The following is a 15,837-nucleotide window of genomic DNA, read 5'->3' as shown; positions in this document are numbered from 1 at the left end:
TTCAGAGCCATGTAATCACAGATAGCAGCATAAGGTCTGGGAATGAGAAAGGGCAACACTACAGACTTTTCTGGAAACTGAGCATGTGAAGTGGAATCTTGTTTGCTGTCATATTGATCGTCTCACGCACAATAGCATTAAAATGCTTGGCAAAAGGCATGAGATACTCACAGAGGTAAAAACTCATAAATTATGATTGAGTAACCTTTTCTCTTTTCTAAAATTGACTCTGCCTTTCCACTTCTGGAACACATGAAAAATTGATAAGGCTGATGAAAACTAACAAAACAGAATAAGCCCAGCCCTATTAAATCAAGCACTCTCAACAGTTCCCAGCTCATTCCAAAATTCTTCAGTTACAGCGTAATAAAAATCAAGCTTTCTACATCATGCGAATTAGCAAATTTTAGGGGGGGGATAAAATGCATACACAGTCTTGGTGACTCTTGCCCTCAAAAAGAAAGGCTGACTACTCAGATAATTAAATTATCCAAGGTACTTCAACTATCTGACAATCATTTTCATAACTACCCCAGAATATACTTATTCATAGTTCAAGTTGCTGTGAAAACGTGGCAACATCAGCTTCTGTTCAACCCCAATGCCAGTTCAACCCTTTGATCCTAATTTTGATGTAATTAACAGATAATAAACTAGCTAGATGAAAGACCAAATGTCCTGGTTTTGGCTGGGATAGAGTTAATTTTCTTCTTAGTAGCTGGTATAGTGCTGTGTTTTGGATTTAGTATTAGAATAATGTTGGTAACACACTGATGTTTTAGTTGTTGCTAAGTAGTGCTTATACTAAGTCACGTACCTTTCAGCTTCCCATGCCCTGACAGGTGCACAAGAAGCTGGGAGGGGGCACAGCCAGGACAGCTGACCCAGACTGGCCAAAGGGCTATTCCACACCATATGACATCATGCTCAGCATATAAACTGGGGGGAGTTGGCCAGGGGAGGGTGACCGCTGCTCAGGGACCGGCTGGGCATCAATTGGCAGGTGGTGAGCAATTGCAACATGCATCACTTGCTTTGTATGTTATTATTATTACTACTACTACTATTTTACTTTATTTCAGTTATTAAATTGTTTTTTATCGCAACCCACGAGTCTTTTCACTTTTACTCTTCCAGTTCTCTCCCTCATCCCACCGGAGGGAGGGTGAGCAAGCAGCCGTTTGGTGCTTAGTTGCCAACTGAGGTTAAACCATGACACCAATATAAAACTACTAACCACAGCTGGGTTTTGCTGGGACCACATACATTACAAGTCAAGGGCTAAACTGGTTAGAATTATAAAGATGCATTTGCCTTTAAAAAGACTGGCTAGGCAATGATTTTTCCAGAACTAAGGATGATTGCTATTGATAGGAATCATACTATCTTGAGAAAAGAATGTGAAACTCTCTTTTCTGAGAAAGCTCTCCACAAGCAAGCACCACAAATGGACTACTCCACTCAAAAAACTTACAAGAACACAATACAGAAATGAGGTAATAGAGCTATCAATCAGCCCTACGGAAATCCAAGCAAAAACAATTTCAAAAGTCGTGCCCTTCAGCTGTTCTGGAACACTTCACAAATTTGTTGTTCACACCATAGCAAAGTGATCCATTTCTACATAATGCTCCCCAAAATAACAAGGAACTCCTGGTCTTCTTGAGGGGTAACACTTCTGGAGAATGCAAAGCCAGACAGGAAAGCTAAGAAGGATTTGTTACCAACAAGGAACTTGATGTAGTAAGACATACAAGAGAGCTAATTTACTTCTGTTGAAACTATGGATTTAACAAAAAAGGAAGCCCTCTTCAAATTGCTCATCACCTCAGGAAAATACAGAACTGGGAAGACTGGAGTTCATTTCATTCTGACTTACAAGCTTCAAACGAGCAGCCTCATTTGATGCCGTATATGAGCACACTTTTCAAGTATCATAGAAATGACACCTACGTGTTCTCACAAGAAAATGATAAACCAGGACTTGCTCCCTCCTTCAGATCTGTCACACAAGAAGCAGTTCAGACAACTTTGGCTCTAAGAACTGCCTCTTATTCCTTTGTTTATCCAATTATTCAACTATTCTAAATTAACTTCCAATTCACTGGCCAATTCCAGTCAGTCTCATAAGCTGCTCAGGCATTCTTGGTAGCATTTTCCATTTGCAGCAGCTGAACACAGACAAGCATTTACACGGCCCAAGGCAGCCTCTTACACAGCACCTGGCTAGCTGGGCAAACCTGTGAGCAGACATCCTCCTGCAAAACTGCAGAAAATAAAAGCAGGGCCTCGTGACACACTTTTCCTCTGGCAATGTTCTGCACCTCAAGGAGAGCCTGGCAAGCGCAAGGCGAGCAGGCTGCGTACCAGTTCCTCAGGGCAAGCCCGGGAGGGAAGGATCCAGACCCGCGGGACTCGGGGCGGGCTGGGGTGTTCCCATGAGGCACTACCGTTACTCACGCACGCTGGAGTGGTGCGGGGTGCTGTACAAACACAGAGCCGACAGCTGACTTGTAGGGAGAGGCAAGCTTCGACGACGTTACCCACCCCGGCCCGGGCCGGGGGAGGGCAGACGCTCCCCGCCGCTTCCCTCCCGGCCACCCCTCACCTGGGGCCGGCGCGGCGGCAGCAGCTGGAGGCGACAGCTCTCCACCCGCCGGTTCTGGACGCTGAGGGCGGCGCGGTAGCGGCCCCCCGGCACCGCGTCCCTGAAGCGCAGTTCGGCCGGGGCGATGCGCACCCCGGCCACGTCCCGCCACCCACCCGCCATGGCCGCCGCCTCACCCAAGCGTCCAGCACGGCCTGGAAACGATCGCTTAGCAACGGACGCAGGACGCTGATTGGAAGCAAAAGAGCGGCGCTTCCAAACCCGCCAATCGGAAGAGGAGAGACGGGGGAGAGACAGGGCGAGCGGCGAGCCGCCGGCCGCGCGGCGTCGTTGCCCAAAGGACGGGCTTTTTAGCCCGAAGCTGCGGGGTTTCCTTGCGGTCTCCCCAGGTGTGCGGCCTGAGTCCGCGCTGCCACGCCCTCACACGCTGCCGCCTCGGCAGGTGCGGGGGGCCCCGCTAGGCAGGGCTGTTGGGGCAGGTGGAGGGCCACCATTTCACGGGTGCCGGGTTGGGCAGGAGCTGGAAGGAAATAAAACCCCCAAACCTGCCGTTTTTTGGAAGCGCACCAAAACGGCTGCATCCCTTTGGCCTGTGTTTACAAGTAAAGAGATACCTGAGCCGATACCTTGCCGTAGGGCTCGGGCTTGTCCGGCATGGTCCCTTCTTGTTCTCCTGAGGTGTTTTCTTGCTACAAGTCTCTCTCCAACAATGGCCCGGGACAGTGGAGGGTGATACAAACACGGATGCTCTTCCTGCCCTGGGTTTCTTAAAGTAAAGATGGATTAGGTTTAAATTAAAATGACCTGATTTCTCTTCTGGGCATGCACGTTAATCAGGGACATGGTCTGCATAGAACCAAAGCAGGGCCTGTTTGTTGGTGGGAAGCTCAGTGTCCGCAAAGTCAGTGACTACACGAATAATTCATTGCATGCATTTATTGAGTGGTGAAAGATGTGTTCCTGTTCGGTATTCCCATCCCTTCCTATGCTGTAATTTAAGTGGTAAAGTGAAGCTGACAAGAATCCAGCACTTAGGCAGACTTGGAGGTAGATAATGGGCCTTGTTGTGCTTTGCTTCAATGTAGCAGAAGCAAGGAGGCAGGAGCGGCATGCACAGCATGCACACAGAACCTCAAACATCAGTTTTGATTAACCCAAAATGTTTTGCCTTGGATTACTTCATCCCCTGAAAGTGCACGAGGACTCTATTTAGATTTTAAAAGTCAAATGTGAGAAGCTGCAAACATGGATGGCACAGATCAGGAGAACTACAAAGTAAAAATAGGCTTTCTGCCCTTTTTGTGAAGGGTCAAGAAACCTAGAAGGAGGAAGGAGAGCCTTTGTTTCTGTTGTTGGGGGAGGATGCTAACAGGTCTTTCTGTCCCTCTTAAGAATTCAAGTGATAGCTACCCATCTGTAGATTTCTGAAGAATGAACGGGAACACGACATTGCTAGCACTAAGGGTAGAATCCAGGCATCTGAAGGGAGTTCTTTGGGAAGACTACTTGAATCTGTTTTATGGTAGCATGCTTGTACTTAACTGACACACCAAATAAAGAAGAAAAAATTAAAAGAGAATATTACCTTATTAAACTCCCTCTGCTTTTTCACTAGAGAATGGAGAACACTCCTACATAGTTTCTCTGATCTTTGAATGAATTCTTAAGGAAAGTTAAGGGACACAAGATCAGACCTAAGAAGTATCTGATCCAAAGAAAGAGAAACCTTTGAGGTTTTATACAGACATCGTGATGGTGCCAAAAATTCACAAGCTCATTAGTTTATCTTACTTTGGGTTATTCCTCAGTTTTCACATTGAAGTAATGTGGAAATGTTCTATATTTCTGATCACACATTCTGGTACTTGGAAATAATCAAATTCAAAAGTGAACCACTGACTCGTCCAGAGAAAATGTCAAATATGTCACTTGTTATATACTATTCCATAGTCAAGTAGTCAGTCACAAACTTTTTTTTTTCCATTCCGCTGAGAATTGTAGCAACATTTAATATTTTTAGCAAAACTATTAGAAACAAAAATTGCTTATGATTTTTTGTTTCAGTTCAGACCTTGCTGGAGTACAAGAGGATCCTCAGAAGGTCCCTGCCCTCTCTACTCCTTCTGACCTTCCTGGTGTCCTACATTCCCATCTGCCTCCCGGTCAGGTTACCAGCCTTCATTCTACTGAGCTCCGTGTGGGGCTATATGATAAACCTGACCTGTAAAACAATCCAGGGTAAAAGCACTCATACATGCGCCTGTGTTTTGGTGTCGCTGGAGGAGGATTGTCTTTAGCAAGATAATTTCTCGGCTTCAGTTTAGAGCACTTCAACTGTTCATGAACAGCTGAAGCAGCACTCTTGTCAGTGTGGTAATTGACATTGTGAGTGGAGGCTGAAGCAAGCAGCAGAGAAAAAAATCTTTAAAAATCAATTCTGTCGTAAAAGAATTTGTAGCAAAGAAAGAACACTGGCCTTACTTTCACTTGATTCAATGTAGATATGTCCATACAAAATTTTTATCAATTTAACTAAATTTTTGAAAAACTAATTTTAACTGTGATTTAGCTTGTGTGTAGAGGAGCCAAGTTCTGCATTAAAAGAATCCTGATCTCTCTGAAATAGTTTGGCTAGGCTCTCTTCCTCTTCTGCAAACCATTATATCCAAATGCTTGCTATTGCCATCATTATGAGATCTCATTATGAAACAACATAAGATAATGGACTCTGCTCCTTCCTTTCCTCAACTTATGCTGGCTTCATAATTTTTTTTTTTATTAGTTGCCTAATAATCATCCCCAAAGAGAAAACTATTGTAAAGGAACAGGTGTACTTTGTTTTGATGACAGAATCCTTTATAACTAGTGCTAGGGTATGGATTATGTATATTCTTTCTCCTTTATCACTAAATCATATGACCACATTAAGTTTGATTTTACTTCTGCAGAAATTCATGCTATTTTACAGTGCAGTAACCTGCACAATTCACATTGCATTCACCTTAGCCATATCAGATGATGAATAATAAAGCTTCACAGCAAACTTCTCAAAATTATATTATAGTCCTCAGAGTGAAGAGTATAACCTCACATAAATCTCCACCACACCTCAGTTTCTGAGTCACTTCCAACTTTTATAAGCCAGACTTTCCAGACCTGAAACTTGTTTGACTATCCACTGATCTCACTATCCTCCCAGGTTCCAGGCATAAAACCAGAATAGCATGGTTAGTTATTTCCAGTTAATAGACGAGGCTAATTTGTTTAAAATGAAATAGCCCCTAGTTTGTTCAGATCTATCCTGGGGCCATGGTCAGGTAAAACAAGATGCAGAATCAGAAAGCCATCACCAGTCTGTTTCCCCCTACTGCACAGGGGAAAACACTACTAGAAAACAGCAAGACCTGAGATGCTGGTCCTATCTGCCCATGTTCTGAACGTGCGTCAAAGATGCTTGTGCACCAGCTGAGTCATCTATGAGATCACAAGAAGTTCTCACTCATCCAGGAATCTCTAAAAACACAGACAAATTCCTTCAGAAAGTATTCAAGAGGTTAGAAAAAGGGACAGTTAAAATGATGATAAGGGTGGTTTATTTAACAGTAATTCAGCAACAAGAAATTACAGTGATACCTAAAATAATTAAACTAATTTGAACAAACTGCCACTCATACTGCACTTCATTGCTGGAATCTGAATCCAGAGGAACTGTGAATGCTGACCTATTTATTCTACTTCAGGAGGAATAAATATATTTAGAATATACTAGAAGGAAATAGGGACACTTACTGGAAAACAAATAAATTGTGTGTATTTTTATATCAGCTTTCAGGAGTCAGAAACAGACAAAATCCAAATAATGATGACTAATAAGATACATTCCTTTGCATTTAATCATCGAAACTGCTCTGTTCAATGGAAAACAAGAATGTTCAAAATGACAGATTTGGGCTCTAATTCTTTCTAAAGGTCTCTTCACTAAAGAAAGCATTCTGCGAGAAGCAGAACTAATTGAAGATTTTATTTGGTCTTTTTGCTCAATGAAACCATCAGTTTTCACAAAACATGTAAGAATTGCCAATCTCTGAGATGTCCTTCCTTCTCAGACTGAGTTGGTACCAAAATTACCGAAAAAAGGGAGCGACAGAGAGGTGGTCAGTTAGACAAGGCAATCACAAATGCCTTCCCTTTTTTTTCTTTTTAGAGAGACTCTGTAGAAATTGGTAAATGTGTACTGGGTTTGTGTGGCAACGTTTTGGAGCGGGGAGGCTACAGGGGTGGCTTCTGTGACAAGATGCCAGACGCTTCCCCTAAGTCCAACAGAGCCACTGGACAAGGCTGAGCCAATCAGCAATGGTGGTAGCCCCTCTGTGATATTATATTTAAGAAGGGGGAACTTGGACCAGAAGCAGCTGGGAGAGAGGAGTGAGAATATGTGAGAGGAACAACCCTGCAGACACCAAGGTCAGTGCAGAAGGAGGAGGAGGAGGTGCTCCAGGCGCTCCCTGTCCTTATCTCAACCCATGAGCCTTTTGTCATATTTTTCTCCTCTTGTCCCATTGAGGAGGGCGAGTGATAGAGCAGTTTGGTGGCAACCTGGAGTCCAGCCAAGGTCAACCCACCACAAAATGAAAAACCCGTATCATAAATACATACAGTCTCCACTATTCGGTAATATGGTTTAGGGCTCCAAGAGCCACACGGAGCTATTATATGTACCTATAGAGCAGAAGCAGAGTGATTTTATCAGTGTAATCCTTCAGTTTAGCTAAATAGCCTGACTAGGAGGGAAGCCACAGTACTGCTGTAACATGACGATACTGATTTAGGGACCAAGGCTAGTACCGGCACACAGTGCCGAGCTGAACATTTTGGTCTTACGAGCTTGCAGCAGTTAGTCCAAAGTTTTCAGCACCAGGCTCTATATAACAAATTACAAATGTGCCCTTTGTTTCCTGCAGTCCATTCCCATGGAAATGTTTTCTGCATCTGGTATCTTTTTTAGTCACAATGTGTGAAAACATCCTTGTTCATGAAAAATTTAGTAACTCTAAAAGCATCCATATCCACTCAGGGATTTCATGTATTAGACAAATACAAAAATTGCTGGGTAGAAGGAAAAATCATTGAACCGCACTGAGAAACATGATGAAGATGTATGTTTCTGAGCTGGGCAGATCATCTCTGATCAAACCAGAACATAACTATGGGGAAACTGCATATGTATATATAGATAGATAGATAATAGGAAATTCAGATAAGGGATAGCTCTGAAAATCTCTCATATAAATCAAGGGTTCTTTAACAGCTGTCTGTGGCTTTTAAAGACTCCCATAAAATCATGATATTTACCATGTTGAACCAGAGCGGTAGACTTTCCAGACTGATATCAAGATGTCAACAGCTATTGGCATCAATGAATCAATATTAGATTTCCACTATACACAATTAAGATGTGATTTTCTGAAGTTACTAATGGTGGGATTCATCTTGCCACACTTCACTGATATAGATTCAATGTCTAGTCTAAGCTTCCACTATGGTTAGGAGTGAGATAAGTACCTCCAGAGGATGATCATCCCCCTCCTCTTACATAGGTATTTAAAATAACATTCCACATATCATATTGACTTTATGCAAGTGTCCTGCTATCTAGTTACTTAAACAATTTCAAGAACCTCTTTCTTAGGCAGTAAAGATAAAATTATTGAGGAGCATGTTCAGATATTAGTGAATTTATTTTCTTTTGCCTGAAGGTGGAAAATTACTGCCTAATCATTTTGTGGTACAATTATGTGTATTTTTATTATACGTGTATCTTTTACATTTTATATGCAATTTCTCCAATTTACTTCCTTAGAATCCAAGTGCTTACTAAGATAAATTAAATTTGCATTGTGATCTGGAGTGTCGGATGACTCCCTGGTTTTCAGCTTTTTAGGTACTCAGCCTTCTGAGCTGCTTGACGTTTTTATTTCCTTGACTTCAATTACAGTTGGAAACCATTACCAAACAGATATGTCTATATACTTTAAAAGCAATCAGACTATGGTTCAGTATAACCTTCTACGGTTACTTGTTGCATTATCAATCCACTTTGCATGAAAATACTATCCTTAGTCCTCATGAATGTCATCATAGCTTGTTGCATTATACTAGGAGAGCTCATTTGTCTTCATAAGTTACAGATGAAAGGGTACTACCCAATTTAGCTGGGTCCTTATCCAATGATGGCCTTGAAGATCAATAGCAAAGCTTCAGAATTGCAATAAATGGGAATTAGGACAGAACGTATCTTGCAGAGTATAGAAGATACATAGTCTGGGGAATTCACGCTACTCAGTAGGTTAATGATGCATTGTGTTGACGTATGCTTTCTTTTATGAATTTTACACTGATTTTTTTCAGATTGCTTTTTTAACATTTCTTCCCACACTAGGAAAAAAGGAGAAACATGGATGTTCAACTGACCTTCACTATTCCATTCATTATTTTATATATCTCTATCCTAATATTTCTTGCTCAGCTTAATCCTGTGTTTATGTATTTTTTCTTCAGTTGAGGGTTTCTCCATGCTATTTGTTTTCCCTTTTCTAGTCACCCACTATTTTTTAATGCTGTGGTCTGCCTGTAAATCTATCTGTAGATGCTTTCCTTAATGCAGTTTAGTATCCTGTCTGTATTGATATTTTGCATAAAGCAGACATTATATTGATTTCTTCTCGCTGACATCCATTTCTCTTCCTGATTGATCATATCAACATAGACGTTCCACAGGTCTTCAGCTCCTCCTTTCAACATGCAGTACTTTCACCTTATCTACATTTAATTTCACCTGCCATCATGTGGCCTAATTTACCAGCTACAGATAATAGCATGTTTATTTTAGGCTACATATGATGGGCATTTTGCACTTTCTAATTTTTCCTAGCCATACTGACAAACATTTAATGTAAGGGGGGGGGGGGGGGGGGGGGGCAGGCTCGCAGGTAAGACACTCATTGAGAGTCAAGAGTTGACCTCATTTTTTTAACTTGGCAATAAACCTTCTTTCAGCAATTTCATTAAGTACCTATATAGTATACAAAAAAAAATACATCCGTCAGTGCTGTAAGACAAGAACAGAAACAAGCAATGCATAATAAAAGCAATTATCCAGTGGGAATAGAGGTCACTAGTATTACCAGTCTTGAAGGCTATTCACACAGAGCTAATAGTTTGGGGAACTATTGAGCACTGAATCTCATTTCTTCAGTACTTATTACTTTCAATTAACTGAATAGGGATCCACATTCCTGAAATTACAGAAACTGTTGCAAAATATAGAATCATAGAATCATCTAGGTTGGAAAAGATCTTCAAGATCATCGAGTCCAACCTAGCGCTGCCAAGTCCACCACTAAGCCATGTCCCTAATATCCTAATATCCTAGATTAATTATCCTATATCCTAATAACCTAGATTAATTCATAGCTGGCACAAGTTCATGTGTCTTGTATGTGAAGAGGTCCTCTCAGTGGTGAGCTTCCACCACTGCAACAACTGTTACCTTCCTATCTTGCTACAGGTTCTCTGAAAAGTGGGTGGAAATGAAAGCTAAGCCACACAGGCTAAGTACCATATAAGACAGAATAGTAGAAAACATCAGAAATGCTTTGCCTGATGGTGAAAAAAGCACATACATTTTGCTTCAGCGCTGGCTGCGTGCTGAAATGCCTGCACCCCAGCAGCAATCAGTGCGGCCCTTTCATGGCAGCACAGCAGGTGGTGCTCCAACCACCCCGGTTTCCCAGAGCACCCAGAGAGTGGGATGCTGCTTTCCAGAAGCAGCCCTCGGTGGATAACTTCTCCATAGCCCAGTGCTGTCCCAGCCAGTAAATCATACTCAAAATATTAATTGAGCAAGCCATGACGAAAGCATATTTTTATTAATAATTTTGCAATATGTATATGCCTAAAGCTGTAGACACGTTTACAGTGAAAATTAGAACACATTAAATTGACAGTGTCTCCTACAGAATTCTTTCTTCCACCAAACAGAGAACCATCTGCCTCTGTGCAGGCAGATTTCATATTTTCAAGGTGTGATTTTGTTGGCTTTACCTGTGCACTGTGTGGCCTCTCCTGCAGGTCAGCAAGTTCAATGTGCATTTTGGAAATGCAAGAAGTTCCAAAAACTTTACAGCTGCGTTACTATAACTGAATACACCTATATCTCTGAGATCTAAGTGCTTAGATATTTGGTGAAAGAAAATGTATAACAAAATTATTTGCAAGAGCACTATAAATTCCTGGGAAATACTGAAACAACCAAAATAAGTTCTCCCTGGACTTCATAAATAGCTTAAGGTGGATGAGTGGAATCTGACTTACAGGTGAGAGGGATTTCCAATTAGAGAAAAAAATCCCATTTAAGAGCTACTAGTGCAACTTAGCAGGCTAATTAATAAGTACTTTCATCATACCTTGATGAATCTTCTACAGAGTGCAAAACCCAGCATCTTTCAGCAATCTGCTGAAAGTGGATCCACATCTGTTCTCATGGGTCCTACTTGGCACTGCTGTGCATCAGGGGACGGACCTGCTATGGGAGGGCAGGAGAGAGAATGAAGGGGAAGGAGGAGGAGGAAAGGCAAAGACAAAGACAAAGGTCTCTGTTCCAGCCGGACACGCAGCCAGGCACTTGTCCATATACACTGTGAGCTACTGTGGCGTGATCTTCTAATATTTGTATTTTTTTAAATAAAACATTACGTTTAGCAGTGTTTGTTTCTTATGTCTCCATGTGTTGTCAGAAATGATCTGTGTAAGAGCCAAAGCAGTTACCATACACATTTTGTGCAGAGTTTTCTTCATAAAGATTTCAGGGTCTCGAATTTTCAAAATAAGCAGAGTATTTGAGGAGAGTGTTTTTACTCTCTTCCCCACTCTCGGTTGTTAATGAACCTTGTTTCAGGATTTGTCTTTTATTTTGCACAAATTAATGGTACGCAGATCGTAACTCTCCATCGGTCCTAAGCAGAGACACTTAGCTGAGCCTATTAGCCACAAGAATGGTAATGCACTAGGGATTTGTATGCATGACTTATTTCTCATTTGTCTTCCCTTGCAGGCCTCCCAGCACCGAGAACAGCTGTGCACTGAGCTGCAGAGATCAAGAAAGCTACTATATTTATGACAGTGCTCTTCTTTTCTCTGTTGCCAAAAGAGTGGTCAGATGTAGCATAGCAATTTATACTGCTGAATTCCATTATCACAATATTTTTCTATTTTCGGCCACATTCTGAAAATAAATTCATCTGCCCAATGCCATTACCTGTTGAGGAAGTATAACAACATTTTAATGCTGATTTTAAATTCACTATATTTGAATTAGCTGTTTATATTTCACAGTGGCATAATTTAACTCAAATTCAGCTTTCAGCAACCACTGAACATTTACCTGCAGGTTCTTACCCATAGGGCTAGAAGCCAGCTTACAAAGTTTTTCAAGTTTCTAGCCAAGGACAGTATAAGCATTTCTTTATGGTAACATCACTAGGCCAGCAATCCTCCATCATCCTATATAGCCTCAGGCGCCCAATGATCCACAGTATTTAACACATCTCTTGTTACATCTTGCCACAGATTGTGAAGCATTTCCTGGTAGTCAGCAAAGTTGGGTTTTCATAGTCGTCAGTGACATTTCATACCATTTAAGACAAAAAAGGTCCTGTGATCATCTAATTAGACTTTGAGCAATATAAAAGCCTTGTGATTTACCAATATCTAATTGCTTATTTAATTTCAGTAGCTGGAGTTGAACTAAAACTTACTCTTTAGAGAAACATCCCATCTTGGTATAAAGATCTCCAGTTCTGATGCATTTATATTCTTTGGTTGGTTCCACTAGCTAATTACCCTTATCTTCCCAGTGGCTCATTCACTGTATTGTCCTAAATCAGTGTCCATCATCTACGGACAAACTCACTATGTCTCTAAATCCAAGATCTGTGGCTGCAAATAAAGATGCTGTCACTAGTATAGAGGTAACCAAAGACACCAAGAGAAGTTTTATCGACACTTTGAATAGTAGATGGTTGTTCTGGCATTTTAAATACATTACTGGCATTCCAGAAATCTCTAATTAGCCTCATCTTAGCTATATTCAGTCTCCACTTAAAACCTAAAAAGTCAAGGGCACATAAGCATAGAAATAGTCTAGTAATATGTAGTTAAAATTACAAACCAATATTCCAGATATGCAGGACATTAAGATATAAGAAACTGAAAGTCTTTATTGTTTCTGAAGCATTTAAACACTATAGATGAAAGATAAACAAATATAAATGTGAATGTAAAAAAAATAAATACCCATGTAAGTAACTTTTCTTCTCTCTCCCACACTATCAAGATCACAATTGAAGCATAGTTCAGGATGGTTTCAACTGAACATACCAGGGAAGTTTGCTAGAAGTTTTGGCACAAAGTCTTTGAAGTATCTGAAGCAACTAGAAAACATTTCACACGTTGCTAGAACAAAATAAGTAATGAAGAATAATAAAACATTTCAAAAGACTAACATGAAAATATTTATGCAATGAGACAAATAAGGTCATTAGGTGCAATTTAGAAAGATGTGGAAGACAAATTCATACATGAAATATAGCAGACTGAGAAGCTGGAATAGTTGAACAAATATGTATATTATTCAATATATAAAAGGTAAAAGAATACATTAATACTTATTAGTCATTAAGGTCAATACTAACAGTAAAGAATAAAGCAGAGCTGGATTATTTAACTGGCAGGTTTGTAGCAGATTGAAGAGTATGTTGGGATGCAGGTTTATGTTCACTGCAGTTGCCTCAGTTTCTCTAGATTAGCACATATGGTTTTCTAACAGTGGAAAAAGTTAAGGATGATGGCATAGTCTGGGCAAAATGTTACTGGTCATTGACAATTCATAGTTGTTTGGGAACAAATCCTTGACAGCAAAGGTTGTTAGTGCTGGAGGCAGCGGAGCATCCTGATGTAAGGGCACTGACGGCTCTATTGTCACCTGAGAGGCAGAAGGAGACAGGGAAGGAGTTGAAAAAGGCATGGATGAGACAGCCAGGTACAGACCATGAGCTTTAAATGATACCTGGGGAACGGCTCCCTACCATTCCCCGCTGCAACTGGTCTTGCACTATGCTGAGTCTATGCTTGTAGATCCTAAAGAGATTTAGTCCTGGTAACTGCAGTTTCCACACAAAGCCAAGCAGCTGCTGGTGGAGCTAAGCTGTCAATTTTACTGCTGAAAACTGGCTTCTAAAAGATTCAAAGGACGTCCTTATCTGGAGGTGCTCCTGAGGGGTCACAGAGAGTAAGTGAGGTGCTGTGTTATCAGCATCCTCTCAAGGGTCCAGAAGAGCCTGAAGTACAGAAACAGCTGAGTAGCTGCCCAAGTGGGGAGGTGACCCAAGGAGACCAGGGAAGCAGCCACCTGCAGGCAGCAAGACCCTGACTCAGGCAAATACTATGTAAAACAGCAAAAAGGGTAAATTGCAAAAATACTACTGCATTCAGCTAAAAGGGACTGAGGAATAGAATCTACAATTATATTTTTTCCTCTCTGTCAAAAATACGTAGGGGCTGTACACAACCTTCTCTATCATGATAGGGTGGCCTGCATTCAAACACAGAAGATTACATCAGTTATTTAGTCTCTCTGAATAAGAGTAATTCTTTGTAGCTGCTCTGTGCCTTTGTTCTCAATGAGTCATTTTTAGGAGGGCAGATCATGCACATTGTTTGACAGCAAGCTTCTGAAGACAGCCTTCTTTCATGTCAACTATATACTGTTTAGATCAGTAGATTAGCCTAACACATGACTGTCATTTAGTAACAGCAAAGGTTTTCCAGTGAGTTAAAACCAAAAGGGGACATCTTTCACTCCTAGATTCTAAAATGGAGTCCTAGAATTGGCATTATTTCTTAGAAATCTAGATATTGAAAATCTGTAAGCATTTTTGCAAAAAACATGAGTTTGTGTTTTAAAACTGAATGAGTAAATACAGCACATACTTCAAAAGGCTTTTTTGTAATTCCCTAGGAAGGGAATGTTACCAAAAAAAAGCAAACAACGAACCCTCAGATACCTCAATTTACTCTTCTACAAATGAGAAAAACAATTTCAGAAAAGCATGGACTTACATGAAAGAAAAAAAAAAAAAGTCTGCCTTTTCTTTCTCAGGCCATCCCGTCATTATCTATGCAGCAATCAGAAGCTGCGGCATACACTGGGGTTTCACAGCTGTGAAAGTTCAGAGTACAATGATTCTTCCCTCTGCTTGTCCTTGCTCTTTGTTACCTAATAAAACTGATTATTTCATCCTCAATATGACCCTTTGAAAATTGTCTTTGTTAGTTATGGCCCTCTTTGTTAGCTATGACCCTCTTACCTATCTTTGACAAACTCACTGCTTTTAGATCTGTCCTCTATGAATCACTTTTTTAATTTACCTTTCTCAAGTTGATTTTCTTTCTGCCTGAGTTAATCTGTATCTTGTTTCTTTCTTTTGATTTTTTCTGGTTGTAAGATTTAATATTTGTCTGATTCACTATTCTATATCCACTTATCATCATTCTTTCTGATTGTCATTATTTTCAGTTTTCTTTTTCATTCGGTGATTTATTTTGTATCCCAGCTTGCCCAGAGCAACATCTTTTTGATTCATTCATTTCCCATTTATTTTTAATCTTTTCTTCTCTTTCCTCTCCATGACTCAGCCTGTGTTTCCCATACTTCATGCTTTTATTGTACTTGTAGCTAGTTTTCGCTTGTTCAGCATCAGCTACTGGAACTTTCAAAGGGCATAAATAGAGAGGCGGCTTCTGTGCTCAATGGGATGATGTCAGCAATGCAGCTTCTGAAAGCACATTTCATTGCACTGACTTGTTAACAGTTAGGAATCACAAAACAAATTGGTCTGTTATATCTGTAAGATATAGCTTTTGAATTTGTCTCCTGCAATTTGTTTCAACTTTATTCCACTTAGATCTTGCAATTATATGGCAAATTGGTGTAGCTGTTCAAAACAGACACATTGCATGATCCTGCAAGAAACAATTTAATGGCAGCCAGTGATCATGAAATCACCACTTTAAATTAATTAGTAAGTCAACATCATTGCAGTTTGCAAAGCAATCCTTTTTACTTTCAGTTTTGGAAATATCTTTCATACTTGCAGCAATGAGGGTTAATT

At 40.6% G+C, this 15,837-nt stretch overlaps 1 protein-coding gene across 1 annotated transcript in view; it reads right to left on the bottom strand.

The window, feature by feature from the left end:
* Positions 1–2,770, bottom strand: part of CFAP47 (cilia and flagella associated protein 47) — a 351,597-nt gene extending 348,827 nt beyond the window's left edge. The window contains exon 1 of the mRNA XM_087759023.1: positions 2,609–2,770. Within this exon, the coding sequence (XP_087615149.1) occupies positions 2,609–2,770 (162 nt within the window). The remainder of the gene's footprint in view (positions 1–2,608) is intronic.
* Positions 2,771–15,837: the final 13,067 nt, after the last annotated feature.

The sequence above is a fragment of the Nipponia nippon genome, unplaced genomic scaffold (genome assembly GCF_047370975.1).
Source record: "Nipponia nippon isolate SJK-2023a ecotype South Korea unplaced genomic scaffold, ASM4737097v1 scaffold_2, whole genome shotgun sequence".
Taxonomy (NCBI): Eukaryota; Metazoa; Chordata; class Aves; order Pelecaniformes; family Threskiornithidae; genus Nipponia; species Nipponia nippon.
This window is presented reverse-complemented; position numbering and strand designations above follow the sequence as displayed.